We start from the raw sequence: 14,787 nt of genomic DNA, 5'->3' as shown, positions 1-14,787 counted from the left end.
CAGAAATGCATATAAAAAGCTATTTACAATAAATATTGTCAATCTTGCTACTACCTTTGCAAGTGTCTGGGGCCTAACCCCACATGACACAATAAGTCCCCCTGGGAACCCAGACTGTTTCAGGAATTGTGGCATGCCAGGAGACAGTCTGGATGAGGCAGCAGGAATTCTGAGCCACAACAGGCAGTTTCTTGTACTTCTTGAACACTATGCTTGCAGAAAGACTTACTCTGCCACAGTCAGCCAGGGCTCTGGAAAGTCTTTTACCCTATATATTTTGCTTTCTAAAAACAAGGTGCGTTTTAGTTTTTAATTGGTGGGGGGAGGCACTGTATGGAAGAGATAATAGTATATCCTAGTATGCTACAAATAAACAGAGGGCTTCATTAAGCAAGCCTGTGAGCCTCCCGTCCCATTTCAGTTAAAGGTAATTTAAATCAGGAAAGCTTACATATGCCAGTATAATCAGTTTTGTTACAGCTTATGGGGTAAGCAATTAAGCAATGTCTTTGGAAGGAATATAACAAATCACTAACCACACAACCTAGCAGTAATACCTTACCAATATTGTCACAATCCTGCATGGAAGAAAAAAAAAAAATCTTCCTTCCACTTTTCTTCAAAAAACATGAAGTCTGCTATACTGGGAAGTTTATTAGGCAACTGAACAAAATCTAATGTTTTTTGTATATATTTTGCTATAGATAAGTAAGGCAGGAAGGAATCTCAGGGTCATCTAGTCCAAGCCCCTACTTATTAAAGCAGGACCATCCCTTTCTAAGCCATTCTAGACAAGCATTTGTCTTAACCTGTTCTTCTGAACTTCAAGAACAAATTCACATAAAACTACCAAAGTCTGAAACAACAGACACACACTTTAACTTGCCACAGGTACAGAAGGCAGATGAGGGCATTATAAATCTACTAGGTTATAGATCAAAAGCTGCAACTGAGTATTCAATCACTGAGTCAATGTGAATCCTAGTGACAAGATGACCTATTAGAAAAATCTGTTCAATAGCTTTAGCATTGCAGTGAACCAAGAACTGAGGTAGAAATCAAATTCAAAAACACAATACAAAAGAGAATAAACTAATGCTACTAAGTAGTCATTGACAATACTGAGTATTAGCCAACAGCCACAGAAAAGTTTCAATATAAATACTCACCAAAATTTTAGGCCTTCTGTCATGGTCCACCATATCCAGCAAAGGGTACATCTCCCGTAGCATATCAATAGTAATAGGCCGACAAAAACCCAAACTGTAAAACTCCAGTTAAGGACACAAAAATACCTACATATTTCTATATCTTAAAATTAAGAACATAAAGTCAACAAATTGTAATATATCAAGTTACAGTCCTGGCAACACAAATCACATGAGAACACAATACAGAAAGTCAGAGACCCTAACTTCATTTTAATCTATATCATGAAAAAAGTTACTTCACTTGGATTTGGGCTTGCTTTGTAGCTTTACTAGGACAGCTCACATAGACAGAAGTGGAAAAAAGCATGCATTTCAAAACCCAACATCACTATAACATCTTATTTTGCATTTGCTTAAAAGTTCATCAGAAGTTATAGCTAAATAACCATTGTAAAATGTTATTTGCAAATCATATTTTGGCTAGTTGACTATTTAGATTTTGATAGAAGGAAATTATGGATATGAAAAGATGTAGCCTTTGTGCCTCCACAAAAATGTTCATGGGGGCACAAATGCCAAACAGATCTCAGAGCCCCTTTTCATGCCAAAAATACCTATGTCATGGCCACAAATTTGGGGTGTGTGTTGTGCTGCTATCTTGTGGCTGGCATCTGTTTTAGGATGGAAAAGCACAGGGAGCCTGGGACTGCCTGCACTCTTCAGCCTACCCAGCTGGCATTCCTGGGGCCCAATCCTGCACACCCCGGGAGCAGGAATTCCTGGGGTCCCTGGAACCTCAAAAGTGCCTGCCTGGATTTCCCCATTTGGGATTCCCAGGGAATGTGTCTACACTCCAGTGTGGTCCCAGGCTTGGATCACCAATCAGCAGGATCCAGCTCTCCCTGCTTGCAGAGATGTGCCCTGGAGGTTCCCCACAGGGCACATCTGCAAGCACGGAACACATTGCCTGTTGTACCACAGGATAAAGAGAGTAGGATAACAAGCGACATGCATTTCACCCAGTGAAGCTGATCAGGATTTGTCCCAGCACAACTGGTCTGCTTCAATGGGCGATGTTTATCTGTACCTTAAGAAACCATTAATTTTACCTTAAAAGTGGGGGGGGGGGAATTTAAAAAGGAAAGGGAAGGAAAAACCTCCTATACTGAATGAGATCATGAAGCAATCTTCTAATTTTCATAGCAATACCCTTAAGAAACAGAATTCCATTAAATCTAAACCTTAATGGAGTAATTCAAAGAACACTTGTTTGTTTATGAATAGTATAAACATCCAATGCTCAGTACTAGCAAAACCTGCCCTCAAACATATGCAAAAATACAAGAAGGATCAAAAACTATTTAAAAAGCTGACCATTTGTTTCTTCCTGATGAAGTATGTCTTATATTCAAAAGCTTGTCCAATGTTATTCCAATCATGCACTTGGTCCAATAAAAAGATATGACCACACAAAAAACATCCTCCCTTTCATACCAGGATTTCAGTCATTCATAAAGATTTTAAAATCTTTGAAAGTACATGTTCAGTATAAGTCTAATTATACCTGAGGTTTATATTGTAGATACAATCATGAATTTGAAAACTAATGTAAGAGATCCCATCATGCTGTTTCTTACTATGCCTGAATGTTTATAGTTGTCCAAAGAGTATTCTTGGTAACTAGCTTTAAATTTTCAAATGGATAATGTAAGCAAAGTATCAAGCATATTTTGCCTTGTTTAAATAAAATTCCAATCTGAACATCTGTTTTTAAAGTTTTAATGAAAATTTTAATTTAGTGAGAAGGTACTGAATTTGGAGATCATGTCAGATTCAATGCATATATAAAAAGACTAATTATAAAATTACTTTCTTCATAAACATCACCAAGCATAAATGTTCTGGGGTGCTCAGATCATGTGATGGCCTTAACTATATCCACGTAGATTCCTTAATTATGTCCTCAGTGTCACTCATGCAACCCTCTTGTCCTCAAGGTATATGCATATTTGGTCTAGCTGTAACTTGTATTTAGCCAATAATTCTGTTAAAACACATGCAGAACAGAGTTTCTCTTACTCTCTAATGCACTGCTCTTGCAGGACTACCAGGAATGCAGAGTCACATAACATTTTATCCAGTAAGCACAGTAGATAGGATTCTGATAACAATCTGGGAAGCTATTTAAACATTATGTCACCATTAGTTATTTTCCAACGTAAAAAACACTCTTAGAGAAATTAACTCTGAAAGCTGAAGTTTTCCAGGAAACAAGCAAAATAGCCCAAAATGCTTTCCTTCCCACAAGAGATGGGTACCAGGTGTGTCTTATTTATAACGTGAAGAATGTTCTTCTGGTGGGTGGTACTATTACCTGCTCTAGGGCCCCCTCTACACATTATACTTAAAGTGAGATTAATGAATTAACCATACCTTAAACTGTAACTCAAGATATATGTTTAACCAATTATGGGAATGACAAAACAAGCCATAAGATACAAAGTTATTTCACAAAAAATTTTAACAAATTTACAGCTGTTTCTAATCATGCCATTAATTAAACCTGTGGCTAAGTACTCCCCTTTGGCTGGTAGCCCCATCACCTGAGGGGCTGCCAGCCAAAGGGATGCACCACCAGCATTCCCAGAACTGCTGCTGCTGCGAGCCTCATCAGCTGCTGGGCTTGCAGCAGTGGAAGCATTCTTTCCACCGCTGGACATCGCTGTCCCCACGGCCAGCCCTGCAGCCAACAGAACTGCCCCTGATGTCCTGACAAGGCATCAATGGTGACAGCATTCCCAGCACTGCCCATGCTGTGACCCCCACAGTCATGGAAGCTGGCACGGGGGGCCTGGGATCATGACTCTGGATTCCTCCTGCACCAGTGATAAGACAACAGGATCTAATCGTGCTTGATCCCACAATCGTGCCTCCTGCCACGCGCATGTGTCATGGCAGGAGGCACACTGGGATTTCAATAGCGTAACTAGCCCTGAAACAGAGTCTTATCTACACTTCCACATTTTAAATAGAACAGAGATTTGAAAGTCGCTGAATTGTAAGAAATACTTAGCCTCTGCAGTGTCAGACAATCATGTTTTATTATACATAGTCCTGTCATGAAAGGTAAAATGCATAATACCACCTTATAATATTGTATGCAGAATTGGTAAAAACAATGCCTGCCATACAAAAGGATTAGAACGGTCTAAAGCAGGAGTGGCCAACCTATGGCATGGGTGCCACAAGAAGCCTGTGTGCATGCAGCAGACTGGGGAGAGAACAGGCAGCACAGTGGCGGATAGACAGGAAGCAGAAAGAAATATAGTAGATCAGGCAGGGAGACCAAGGAAAGAAGCAGAATGCAGAGCAGTAGATCAGGAAGGGAAAGGGGATTGGAGTTGCACTTAGAAAGGGTTCAAGGCCAATTGTGGCAAGCCTGCCAAAAATAGGTTTTGCCCCCACTGGTCTAGAGCTCCCCTGTCTTCGTGCATCTCATTATTTTTAATTAAACATTAATGCAAATTCCCAGAAAAGAAACAAAAAATATTGCTTTCTAAGGGAAGTTTCAAACTTGAAGACAGACTTCACAGCATAAAATCCCTTTTAGAGAAATTAACTCTGAAAATTGAAGTCATTAGGGATAAACTATATAACCCAAGAAAGAAAATTTGTTAAAAGCAAGTTTATTTCAAGAATAGGCCTGTCAAATGGTTCTTGAAATACATTCCTAGTTACCAGATAACAGTATCCCAAGGTTCATCCTCGGGGCAGTCCCTTAAGAAGCGATTAGTCATTTTCATAGTTCAAGTACTTCTGTACCCTAGCATAAAAAAGGTTAAGTAAAGAAGGGGGAAAAACAAAACAAAAATGAAAAGGTACTGCACCATACCAACAATGTTAGCAGTTTTGAACAAAGAAACAAACACTGCGTTCAGTTTCTAACATTGTCTAAAATACATTTTAACATTCCACCGAAAAAGATGAACTAGATGAATGAAAATAAAAACATAAAATGTCCTTTTAAAAGGATACCAATTGGCAATATCAAGAAGTGGTCCTTGCCCAGACACAAGAACGCATTTGTTATGATAACGTTTGAACATTCTCAAAGGACTATGAGACAGCATGACCTGGTCTTGTGAAATCTGTTTGGGATAAAATAAGAACACACCATTTCTTTCAAATGCATTTTTTATTTTAGGCTGAAAAAACATGTACAGGGTTGATCAATACACTATTGTCAGTGGTTTCTGATTTCATTATCCTGTAGCAAAACCTCCAGTTTTTTTTTATTTATTTTAAAATGCATTCCCTCCCCTTCCCCAACCATTTCTGACTTTTTCTCTCCCTCTCTATTCCCTATAGACAAGCATAAGTAAGTTAAGATGTAGGATAAGCTTTAACATTTTATTTTAGGTAGTAAGTTTTATTTTTCTCTCCCCTCTTCGCAAATAAGTTTCCTGCTATTTTGGTATCAATACCCACTGTTTTATAAGTGATAATTGGTAGTAAGTTTTATTTTTCTCTCCCCTCTTCGCAAATAAGTTTCCTGCTATTTTGGTATCAATACCCACTGTTTTATAAGTGATAATTATTATGTTTGCACTGCTTTTATATTGTCTGATTACTGTTTTAGGCCTATATATGTAAGTTAGCATAAGTCATGTCAACTTTCCATTTTGTATGTCAAGCCTCCATGTTGGGTCCTCTGCCTGGACATCCCCCGTGTTGCAACTGTATGATTCATGTACCCCTCCCAGGTAAATTGGTTCCTAGATGAATAAGAATGATTGGGAATGATTGAAATACAACGGTAGCAGGCCTCTACTGAATGGCCTGTAATGACCAGGCCATCACCTCGCATTGACTCATACAGGAACCACAGACCTCACCCAGGAACAGAGAGAAGAACCCAGCATTTGAAAGACAAAAGACCCTGCAGAACCAGCAACTCTTACCATTACAGACACCCAAAACTGCACATCCCTGCATGGAGCACACATGGTCAGTACACCAGGGGCTGACCCTTGCTTGAGCATGCCTCCTGTCACTAGTGTCACACAAAGTCTACCCCTATAAAAAGAGGCAGTGAAGACAGACCCAGTGGGACGCCCTCTCCATCTGGACCAGCACCATGCCACACCACCTGTCCACTCAGAGGCCCTGCTGGTGACCCCCCTCTGGACAACACCTCCTGGACAAGGACCCCTTTCCAGCCTAGATAGGTAGCCTATCACCCCCCACCCCCTCTTCAGCCAAGGATTTGGACTCTGCTTCTCTTCCCTAGCTGGACTCCAACCCTTCCACTGAGTCTCTTTCTCCTGCTGCCATTGTCAGTGCGTGTGCATGTACCAATAACTTCATGGGGCTGTGTAGTGTGTTGGCTGTTTAATAAAACTCTTATTTGGACCCCTAAGTTGGGTTTTGCTTTACTATGGTTTGGCCCTGCTCCAATCTCTGCTCCTTGCCCCTCTAACTTCTGTCTCATTTCTCCCTCTCCTGCTTCTGGCTTTCTGCTACCTCCAACACCTGTCCTGAGCTCCTCTCTGCCTCCAAACCCCCTGTTTCTTTGCTACTGTCTTATCCCCACTGCCTTTTCCCCTAAGTAACCAGGTTTCTGCCTCAGTTTCTTTCCTGGCTGTCTCCTCCTTGCCACCACTTATTTGCCCCCCTTCCCCCCCCCCCAATCTCAGCTGTCTGCCTTAGTTTCCAGCCCCAGTCTACCTTAAATAAACCGTAAGCCTTACTTCCTCAGCCAGCTTCTCTGTAGTCCACCGGTTCTAATCCCAGTTCTGGCAACTTTCATTCCCTATACTTTAACTCTCTCTCACCTTAACCTTCCCCCAAGTATCCCAGGTACCCCAAGCACACACATACACACTACCATCCAAGTTAGGAACTCACCTGTGTGTATGTGTAGGTGGGTTGTATGTGTGAACTGGTGAGTGTGTGTGCGTGCATATATATATCATTGTGTGCATGATATATGAATTAGTGATCTGTGTTTAACTTTTGGCGTGTATAGTGTATGTGCTTGAATTGGTGATAGGTATGCATGTGCCTAGGCTGGTTTGGATGTGTATGTGCCTGAGCTGGTTGTGTGTGTGTGCGCGCGTGTCTAATTGATTTGTGTGTTTGTATATGTGTAATTGTGTCACACCCTCCTGTCTAACAGTGCAATATTGAGATCCTGAGAGCTGGCCTGACCCCACAGGACAACATTTTATGGTGGAGAATACAAGCATATTGCGGGTATTAGGAGGAGTGAGAAGTGTGGGTTGGGTGAGCTAGTGTGCTTGTGTATTCGATGTCTGTTTGTGTTGTATTTGAAGCACTGCTGTTACTGTATGGACACCTACACCATTACTGTTGTTGTGATTATAGACCTTATCCCAGAGCAGGGTGGGCATACCCAGTGTAGGGTCAGCATTATTAAGGTGAACTCCTGCAGGACAGGGGCTCGAGCACCCACAGCACTTTCTTTGTTGTTATCATTGTGTTTGTTGTTGTTGTTGTTGTGGTGGTGGTTGTTGTAGGGCACAGAAGTCCAGGAACCAGTATGTTCAGGCAGAAGACCCCCAGACCAGGCATAAGTGATCATAGGGCTCAGGGGGTGAAAAAGGAGGAGGCAGGTTCTCTCCAGCAGAAATGCTTTTAAGATTGTTTTGTTTTGAAGCTTTTGAGATTTTGTGTCTTGAGCTTTGAGATGTCTGAAATTCTGAGTTTATTGCTGGCTGTAAGCTACTGTTTGGTGCATGACACTGGGTTTTGTTTACGGTGAAGAGTTAGTATAGTCTAGTATTTAGACCCAAGTAGAAAGGGTAGCAACCTGGTTCTCTGACTTCCCCCTTTTGTGCCAGATTTGGGACATAAGGGAGATCCAGTTCTTGAAAAGTGCTGGGTCTGGGCAGGTTGAAAACCATTATGATTGAAACTCCCCCCGCTTCCAGCTTGTACCTGTATTGTTACAGCCCTATGCGAGGGAGTTAAAGAAAATGTCACTAGGAAAGATGCATGGTTCACTCATTCAGATTTGTTTCCTTACACAGAAAGATTCAGAAAGCAAGGAGCTGTGATAAAGAGAGGGAAAGGAAAAAGATAGAGGGAAAACAGGCTGTGAGGCAGCTGTGATAGAGAGAGATGTGGAAAGTGTTTAGAAAGAGAAGAGAGAATGAGAGATTAACAGAGTTTGAATGCTAGAGAAGGTAGGAGGAAAGAGTAAGAATGCAATTTTAGGAATGACTGCTCTAGAGCAGGGAAAAGCTGCAGTTGCTTTAAGGAAAAGTTGTGTCCTGATCTCAGAGTGCTTGAGGTCATGCTATGGTCTGTTTGGGTTAAGTACAACTCCCTATATCACTGCTCCAATAAGAAGTCAGTAGCAGAGAAGACTAAGTTCTGTGCCAGAGACTGTGAATGTTTGTAACACAAGTAAAGCCAAGAGATTGCAGGGATTGTTGAGGTGTTTGTGCAAAACAGTGTTGTGTGTTTGCTTTGTGCCTGTGTTACACTCCTAGAAGTGTAGAAGTATATCCTTATTGGTAATGGGGGTGAGATGTAAGAACATGGAAAAAGCTTTCTAAGCAAAAATTCTGAGGGAGAAATTGTCCCTCTGAGGGATGCCAATGCCCTTGTTGCAGTTGGGCCAGGTTGTCACTTTAAAGATGAGTTTTTCAGGAGGGCTCCACTGAGCAATTAATTTTGGGAGCCCCCTTGTTAAATAAATCACCAGACCCTCAGGAATAGGGTGAACAGTCTTTTCTATCCTGCCAACCACCCTTCTTGGCTAGCAGGAAGGAAAAGCTTTGAGCTGTGTTTGTTTTCTTTTGCAGAAACCACAGTGTAATCAAAGGTGATCAATAAACCATGAGGCCTCATTACCACCAGCAGCATCTTCCTCATCACAGCCATGGCAAAAAAAAAAAAATGGTCTTGCTTGTGTTGTCTTGTTATATGTTTTGTGTTTGTTTGTTTGTTTGAAGTTGTCACAGTTTAAATACATATGAATATCATAAAGATATAATAAAAGTCATTGGTAATACCCCCTCTAAAAACTGAATCTGTCTGTGGATCCCAGACCAGAACACTTCTGTCCAGCTGGACTGGAAAGTTGTTCTGATATTTGAAACAAGGGCAGCAATTCTCAAAAAAAAAAAAAAGTTTTAGATTCCACTTGGTTAGCAAAATGATATTTATTAAAGGTTATGTGCATTTTGGTTGGGGGGGGCGTTGTTTGTTTATACTTCTCTTAAGGATATAAATACTATTTAGAATATCAGTATAATAAGATGTATGTAAAAACTGCATTCAAAGTCATATTTTAATAAGCAAAGAGACAACTATACCATTGTAACTGTTCAAATCAACCTCTTTATGCTATTTTCTCTCTCTTCCACCCCCAAAGGTTTTTCTCTTTAAATATCTTTTAACTGCCTAAGTTTTGTTTTAACTTCAAACCAGCTGAAGATGACACGCCTCCTTTCTATATAGCTGGACAATGGTGTGCCTGAGCTGGTAGTGTATGTGCATGCACCTAATTGATTTGTGTGTTTGTATATGTGCAATTGTGTCACACCCTCCTGTCTAACAGTGCAATATTGAGATCCTGATAGCTGGCCTGACCCCACAGGGCAACATCCAAAACTCACTGTAGAAAACAGTGCTTCCCAAACATACCCTTGATGCATCTTTCTGTTTTTGCCATAATTTCCTAGCCAAAAATACTAAGTATGATACAAGGCAGAAAAAAACTTTAAGATTATTAAAACTTACAAATGGACAGATCACACACCCCTTTTATCTTTTAGAACTCCTTTATTCATAGGGTTTTTACTGTCAGGTCTGTACAATCAGCTAAGACACACCATTAATTGGCCAAGTCCAGGAACAGGGCATTAGGAACACCATCATCCTAACCTTAGCAAGGTAGTGAGAAACACTTGGGTCCCATTGGGAATTTATGAAATTCCATTAGTAGTAGTTGCTTGTGGCAATACCTTACACCCTTATACTCCTTCCAACCAAATTATTTCAAGGGCTTTACAAAGCATGTCTTTTCTAATAGTAAAGATCATTAATTGAAAAACTGAAATGCATTTAGTGCAGGATCCTCCCTTTATAATTCACACAAAAAACCCCCAACAAAACAAACAACCCCTCCCCCCCCAAATACCCACAATTAAGAGTTACTCACTGGCACTCCCAGAATATGAGACAACTGATCAGCCTTTTTCTGGCGAAGACAGTTCCCTGCATTGGTGACAAACACAACAGGCACCAAGAAACGTCCTTGAGAATTCACTAGCTTTTGAAAAGCTACTTTAGCAGCAGAAATTGGAGTCTTTCCTCGTACCAATACTCCATCGATGTCAAAGAGAAAACCAAAAGTAGGCTGCGTGTGAGGCTATAAAGACAAAAAATAGGTGAAAAAAGTATTTCATTATTTTCATCATTACACACATTCAGTAAAGATTACAGTACCCTGCCCTGATAGCACAATCGTTCTGCTCTCTCCAGGATGCTTATAACAGTAATCAGTGATCAAATAGCCTCCTTAAAGTAACATACCTTTTCAAATAAATTTAAGGCTAAAAAAATATAATGTCATTTTCCATTGGCTCTGGAAAAGCTGATTTTCACAGACTCCCTCCACAAAGTTAAGGTCAATCTACCTCTCTATATAGCTACAGACAAGTAACTCCTAAACTCCCCCTCTGACCCCCAATTTTTTTCTTCAACTATTTTAGAGCTCTTCTGACCGCTAGGCTTCTAACTTCAGTAAAGATTTGCCCATTGCTAGAGACTACACATACTATTCTTAAAGCCAGCATTTTTTCCTAGTCCTGTATATGCTTTGGGTGTCTTTACCTATCACATTGCCTTCCTATTTACTCTTCTCATAACCTGGTTCCAGCCATAAGCAGAGGCCAAATTAGTATATGGATTCTTGGTGGGGCTGGGGGACAGAAGAGTGTATCTGGAATACACACACACAGTGCTGTACTGTGCGGTTACCATGGCCTGAAAATATGATAAATAATGAGCCTTTTGACTTTGGACTAATGTCATGCATAGCTTGTGCTATATCTTAGTAGGTAAAAAAAAAGAAAAAAAAAAGAAAAGTGCCACTTAAAAATCTGTTTACAGAGTACCTGTGCTAAAACTTGCAGCAGTTTCAAAAAGGTAAAATGCATCAATTCTGAATGAGCTAATCATATGGGTACCTGTAATAACTTGCCTATATGCAAAATTACTACAAACATGTTGATTTTAAGGTCAGTGTTTTCAAATTCGTCTCCTTCACACGGGGATGGAAGGCAAGGGGGCTACCTGACTGTCCCCCCGGAGATTTATTTTTCCTGCAGTAGCACAGCCCTGTAGCCCTCCTTTTAAAGTGCTGGGAGTCTAGGGCTGGGCAGGGGATGGGGTCGGGCAGAGCAGCCATGGGGGCTTCCCACGGCTTCCCCCCGCTGGAGCAGAGGCAGGCACAGCCAGAGGAGCCACAGGAGAAGACCCCATGGCTGCCCTGCCTGGCCCCAGACTCCCAGCACTTTAAAAGGAGGGCTGCGGGGCTGTGCTGGACTCTTCCCAGGGGCACCTCCAAAACGTTCTGAAACATTTTAGATGGTTTTGTTTCATTTCGGAGATGTTTCAGAGCCTTGTTTCATTTTGGATTCAGTGTTTTGGGTGCCAAAATGAACCGAAATGAAACAGCTGCCAAAATTTCACACAGCCCTACAAACTGTGCAGTAGCTTAATAACACTGCGCAGTAGCTGGGCAAAACCTGTGCTAATATGCTACTGCACAGTAGCACAAGTTACTGGACATTTAGTACTTGATTATCCAAGTACCAAACTTAATGCACAATAACTATGGCACATTAATGAACATGTAGATGCACCCAATGAGAATGCTTCCTCATCTCAAATGAAAAAAAAAAGAAAATACATATTTGCAAAGAACCCTCATATTAACAATAATGAGTCACACAAAGCCTATAAGAAAATTAATGACTCTGCCTTCAAAAAAAAAATTGGAATGGTGTGAAGTAAATAGGGTCATACACTAAATAATGGGGAGAAAAACCCCCAGTGTAACTGCTTATTATGAACAAGACTAGACAAAGGTCCTGTTAAAAAAAATAACCTATCAACACATAATTAAAAACTTGTATTCATAATCCATAATTGACAAGGGATCTGATAAAATGTTGATCAGATGAATGTTAAAAAAAATGCCAGATTTAAAGTCAATTTTTTTTCTTTTAATTATGCTGTTTAACAGTTAAGCAAGACAGCAAAGACAAGCTAGCCACATACACATGAAAGCCAGAGACTACCTAAGACAGAAGATGACAGCTGCCAGATAAGGTCCTCAACATCCTCCAAACACCCTGCTTCACCAATTCCCTTACACCCCCAAAGCCCCCTACCTCCCCCACCAAAAAAAAAAAAGCCAAGACAATGCCTTAGAAACCTTGTCAAGGACCAGATACCCTTATGCTGCAATAATGAATAATTACAACTAGGACTCCAATGGAAGGTCACATTTTTAGCTTACAACACCAGAAAGACAAGGAGCTGTTACAGAAAAGTTTCGCTGGTGCGCTCATCCAGAGCCACCTCCTCTTCCTTTTGAGAAAGGACCGGTGCTTCTTTATGACCCTCAGTGCTCTCATCTGGACAGACCAACATCATCCACATTAGCTTCCTTCATTTCTTGGAGTCTCAGAACAGCAGAGACTCCCCATACCTGAAGAAGGGGGCTTATGCCCAAAAGCTTGCAAAAAACTTTTTTCCAACAAGTTGGTTGTTTTAATGAAAGATACCACATCTACCCAAAGAAGCTTGCCTGTTTGACATCATCCACAGTTTCATTTACACTAAACACAAATTAACCCATCCTTCATCTCCCCTGCAAGTTCAAAGCTATATTTAATAACATCTAGAAGATACACCAACATCTTCCTGTCACACTGACTTCACCTGTTTTCTAACAGATTTCTTTGACTTCTCTATCAGCTTCAAGCTAGTTTGTCTGAATCCTGAACTGATTTAGAATTCAGTGTAATCAGGAATCCAGACAAATGAACCAGCAACAGGACCTGACCTTGCATTACTCCATCTGTGAGGAGAGCCAGGTGTTAAGATGGGAAATGACTGATGGTTTTTTGTTTGTTTGTTTGTTTTTTAACTCATCATAACAGGGTCAAATTAAGACATATATATGCATCTGGAAGGGAATTTGACAGAGGAGATCCTTGCCAGGGAAGCCAGTCTGATTTAATCCAGAATGAGATGGAGACAGATTAGCGGTTCCAAAGTCTTTGCATGAGGTCACTGGGTCAACCCTCAGAGTCTCAGGACCCTCAGTCTCAGGACCTCGACGTGTGTCACCAAACTGCTGACGGATAGCGCCCGCGGGCCTGGGGCAAGTCACAGACCCGTGTGGAAGCCGCTGAGGCGGTCAGCCGGGGCGAGAGCAGCCGCCCGGACAGGCCGGGGGGAATAAGCGTGGCTCGTGTCTCCCACGTGCCTCGGGAGGGCTTCGAAGCCGGCCCGAGACCTTGGCGCCGCCGCGCCCGCTCCCGCAGCCCGGGGGCCGGGACACGTGCGGGCGTTGTAGGGGCGCCCAGGCCGGGCGTAGGCTGCGGGCCGAGACACGACCCGCCGCCGCCCGCCCGGGGCGCCCGCCGCGACACCCGGCTGAGCGCGGCCGCACGGGACCCGGCGCCGCGACGCTGGAAGACGCCGGCGGCGCGTGGGCGGCAGCGCCCGCGTTACCTGAGCCCCGGCCCCGGGTTTCTGCGGCGGCGGGCAGGGGCCGCCTAGCCCCCGGGCCCCGGCCCCGCCGCCCAGCGCCCCTCGCAGCGAGCGGCCGAGCGGCGGCAGCGCGCTCCGCATGGCGCCGGCAGCTCCGCGGCCCCGGCCCGGCACAGCACGTCTGGCAGCTCCCGCGCGCCGACTGCACCCGCTGCTGCGTCACGGGCAGGGCGGGGCCTGAAGGTGAGGCCACGCCCCCGTGGCGGGGCTGCCCGGGTGCGGGGAGAGGAGGCTCCGCCCGGGCGGCCCGGGCGCTAGGGGTGTGGGCCCTGCGCAGCCTCCGCCCCGGGGCCGGCGGGCGGGAGCGGCCCGAGCGCCCCAGCGACAGGCCGGGGTCCCCTTCCACCGGGTCCGAGTAGCGCCTGGACACGAGCGGGGACGGGGCCAAGCAAAGAGCAGCTGCCGCCGTGCGCTCAGCTCTGCCGGCGCCGCCTCACCGTCCTTCGGAGCCAGCTTTGATGCAGCGCAGGACCGAGGAGTTTGGAAGCCCAGAAACAGCCGCAGGCACCTCTTGCTCTTGCCGCTGCCTAGTTTACCGGCTTTACGCGCGGCAGACTTCTGTCTGAAGTCCTAGCAGCAGGAGCGGCATTGCGCTGGTCTCCAGGCAGAGCTCCATAACACAAAATTGACTGGTATCATGAAACAACAACAAAAAGACCAACATAAAATGCCGGTACCCAAACATGCATTTTATAAAAGTTATTGGTTATGATTTTAGCCCCTCAGGAGTCTCTTCACAAACAAAGAGCGATGGTTTTACACACATGACAAGAACCTGTGTCTCGCCCAGGTTTGTCAGGGATGGGGGCAGTGT

At 43.4% G+C, this 14,787-nt stretch overlaps 1 protein-coding gene across 3 annotated transcripts in view; it reads right to left on the bottom strand.

The window, feature by feature from the left end:
* The window catches only part of LOC149855738 (haloacid dehalogenase-like hydrolase domain-containing 5), a 38,481-nt gene extending 24,350 nt beyond the window's left edge, over window positions 1–14,131 (bottom strand). For 2 of the 3 annotated variants that reach the window (XM_090022359.1, XM_090022361.1), the window contains exons 1-4: window positions 13,935–14,131; window positions 10,345–10,554; window positions 5,187–5,299; window positions 1,170–1,263 (exon numbers count right to left, since the gene is read on the bottom strand). In XM_090022359.1, coding sequence (XP_089878485.1) covers window positions 1,170–1,263; window positions 5,187–5,299; window positions 10,345–10,554; window positions 13,935–14,054 — 537 coding nt within the window. In that variant the 5' untranslated portion in view covers window positions 14,055–14,131. The remainder of the gene's footprint in view (window positions 1–1,169; window positions 1,264–5,186; window positions 5,300–10,344; window positions 10,555–13,934) is intronic. The other variant, XM_090022362.1, reaches the window with a different exon arrangement.
* Between the last annotated feature and the right edge of the window lie 656 nt (window positions 14,132–14,787).

Source organism: Crocodylus siamensis, chromosome 11 (assembly GCF_052110815.1).
Source record: "Crocodylus siamensis isolate JL-2025a chromosome 11, ASM5211081v1, whole genome shotgun sequence".
Taxonomy (NCBI): Eukaryota; Metazoa; Chordata; order Crocodylia; family Crocodylidae; genus Crocodylus; species Crocodylus siamensis.
The sequence above is the reverse complement of the archived record's forward strand: the minus strand, read 5'-3'. Positions and strand labels throughout refer to the sequence as shown.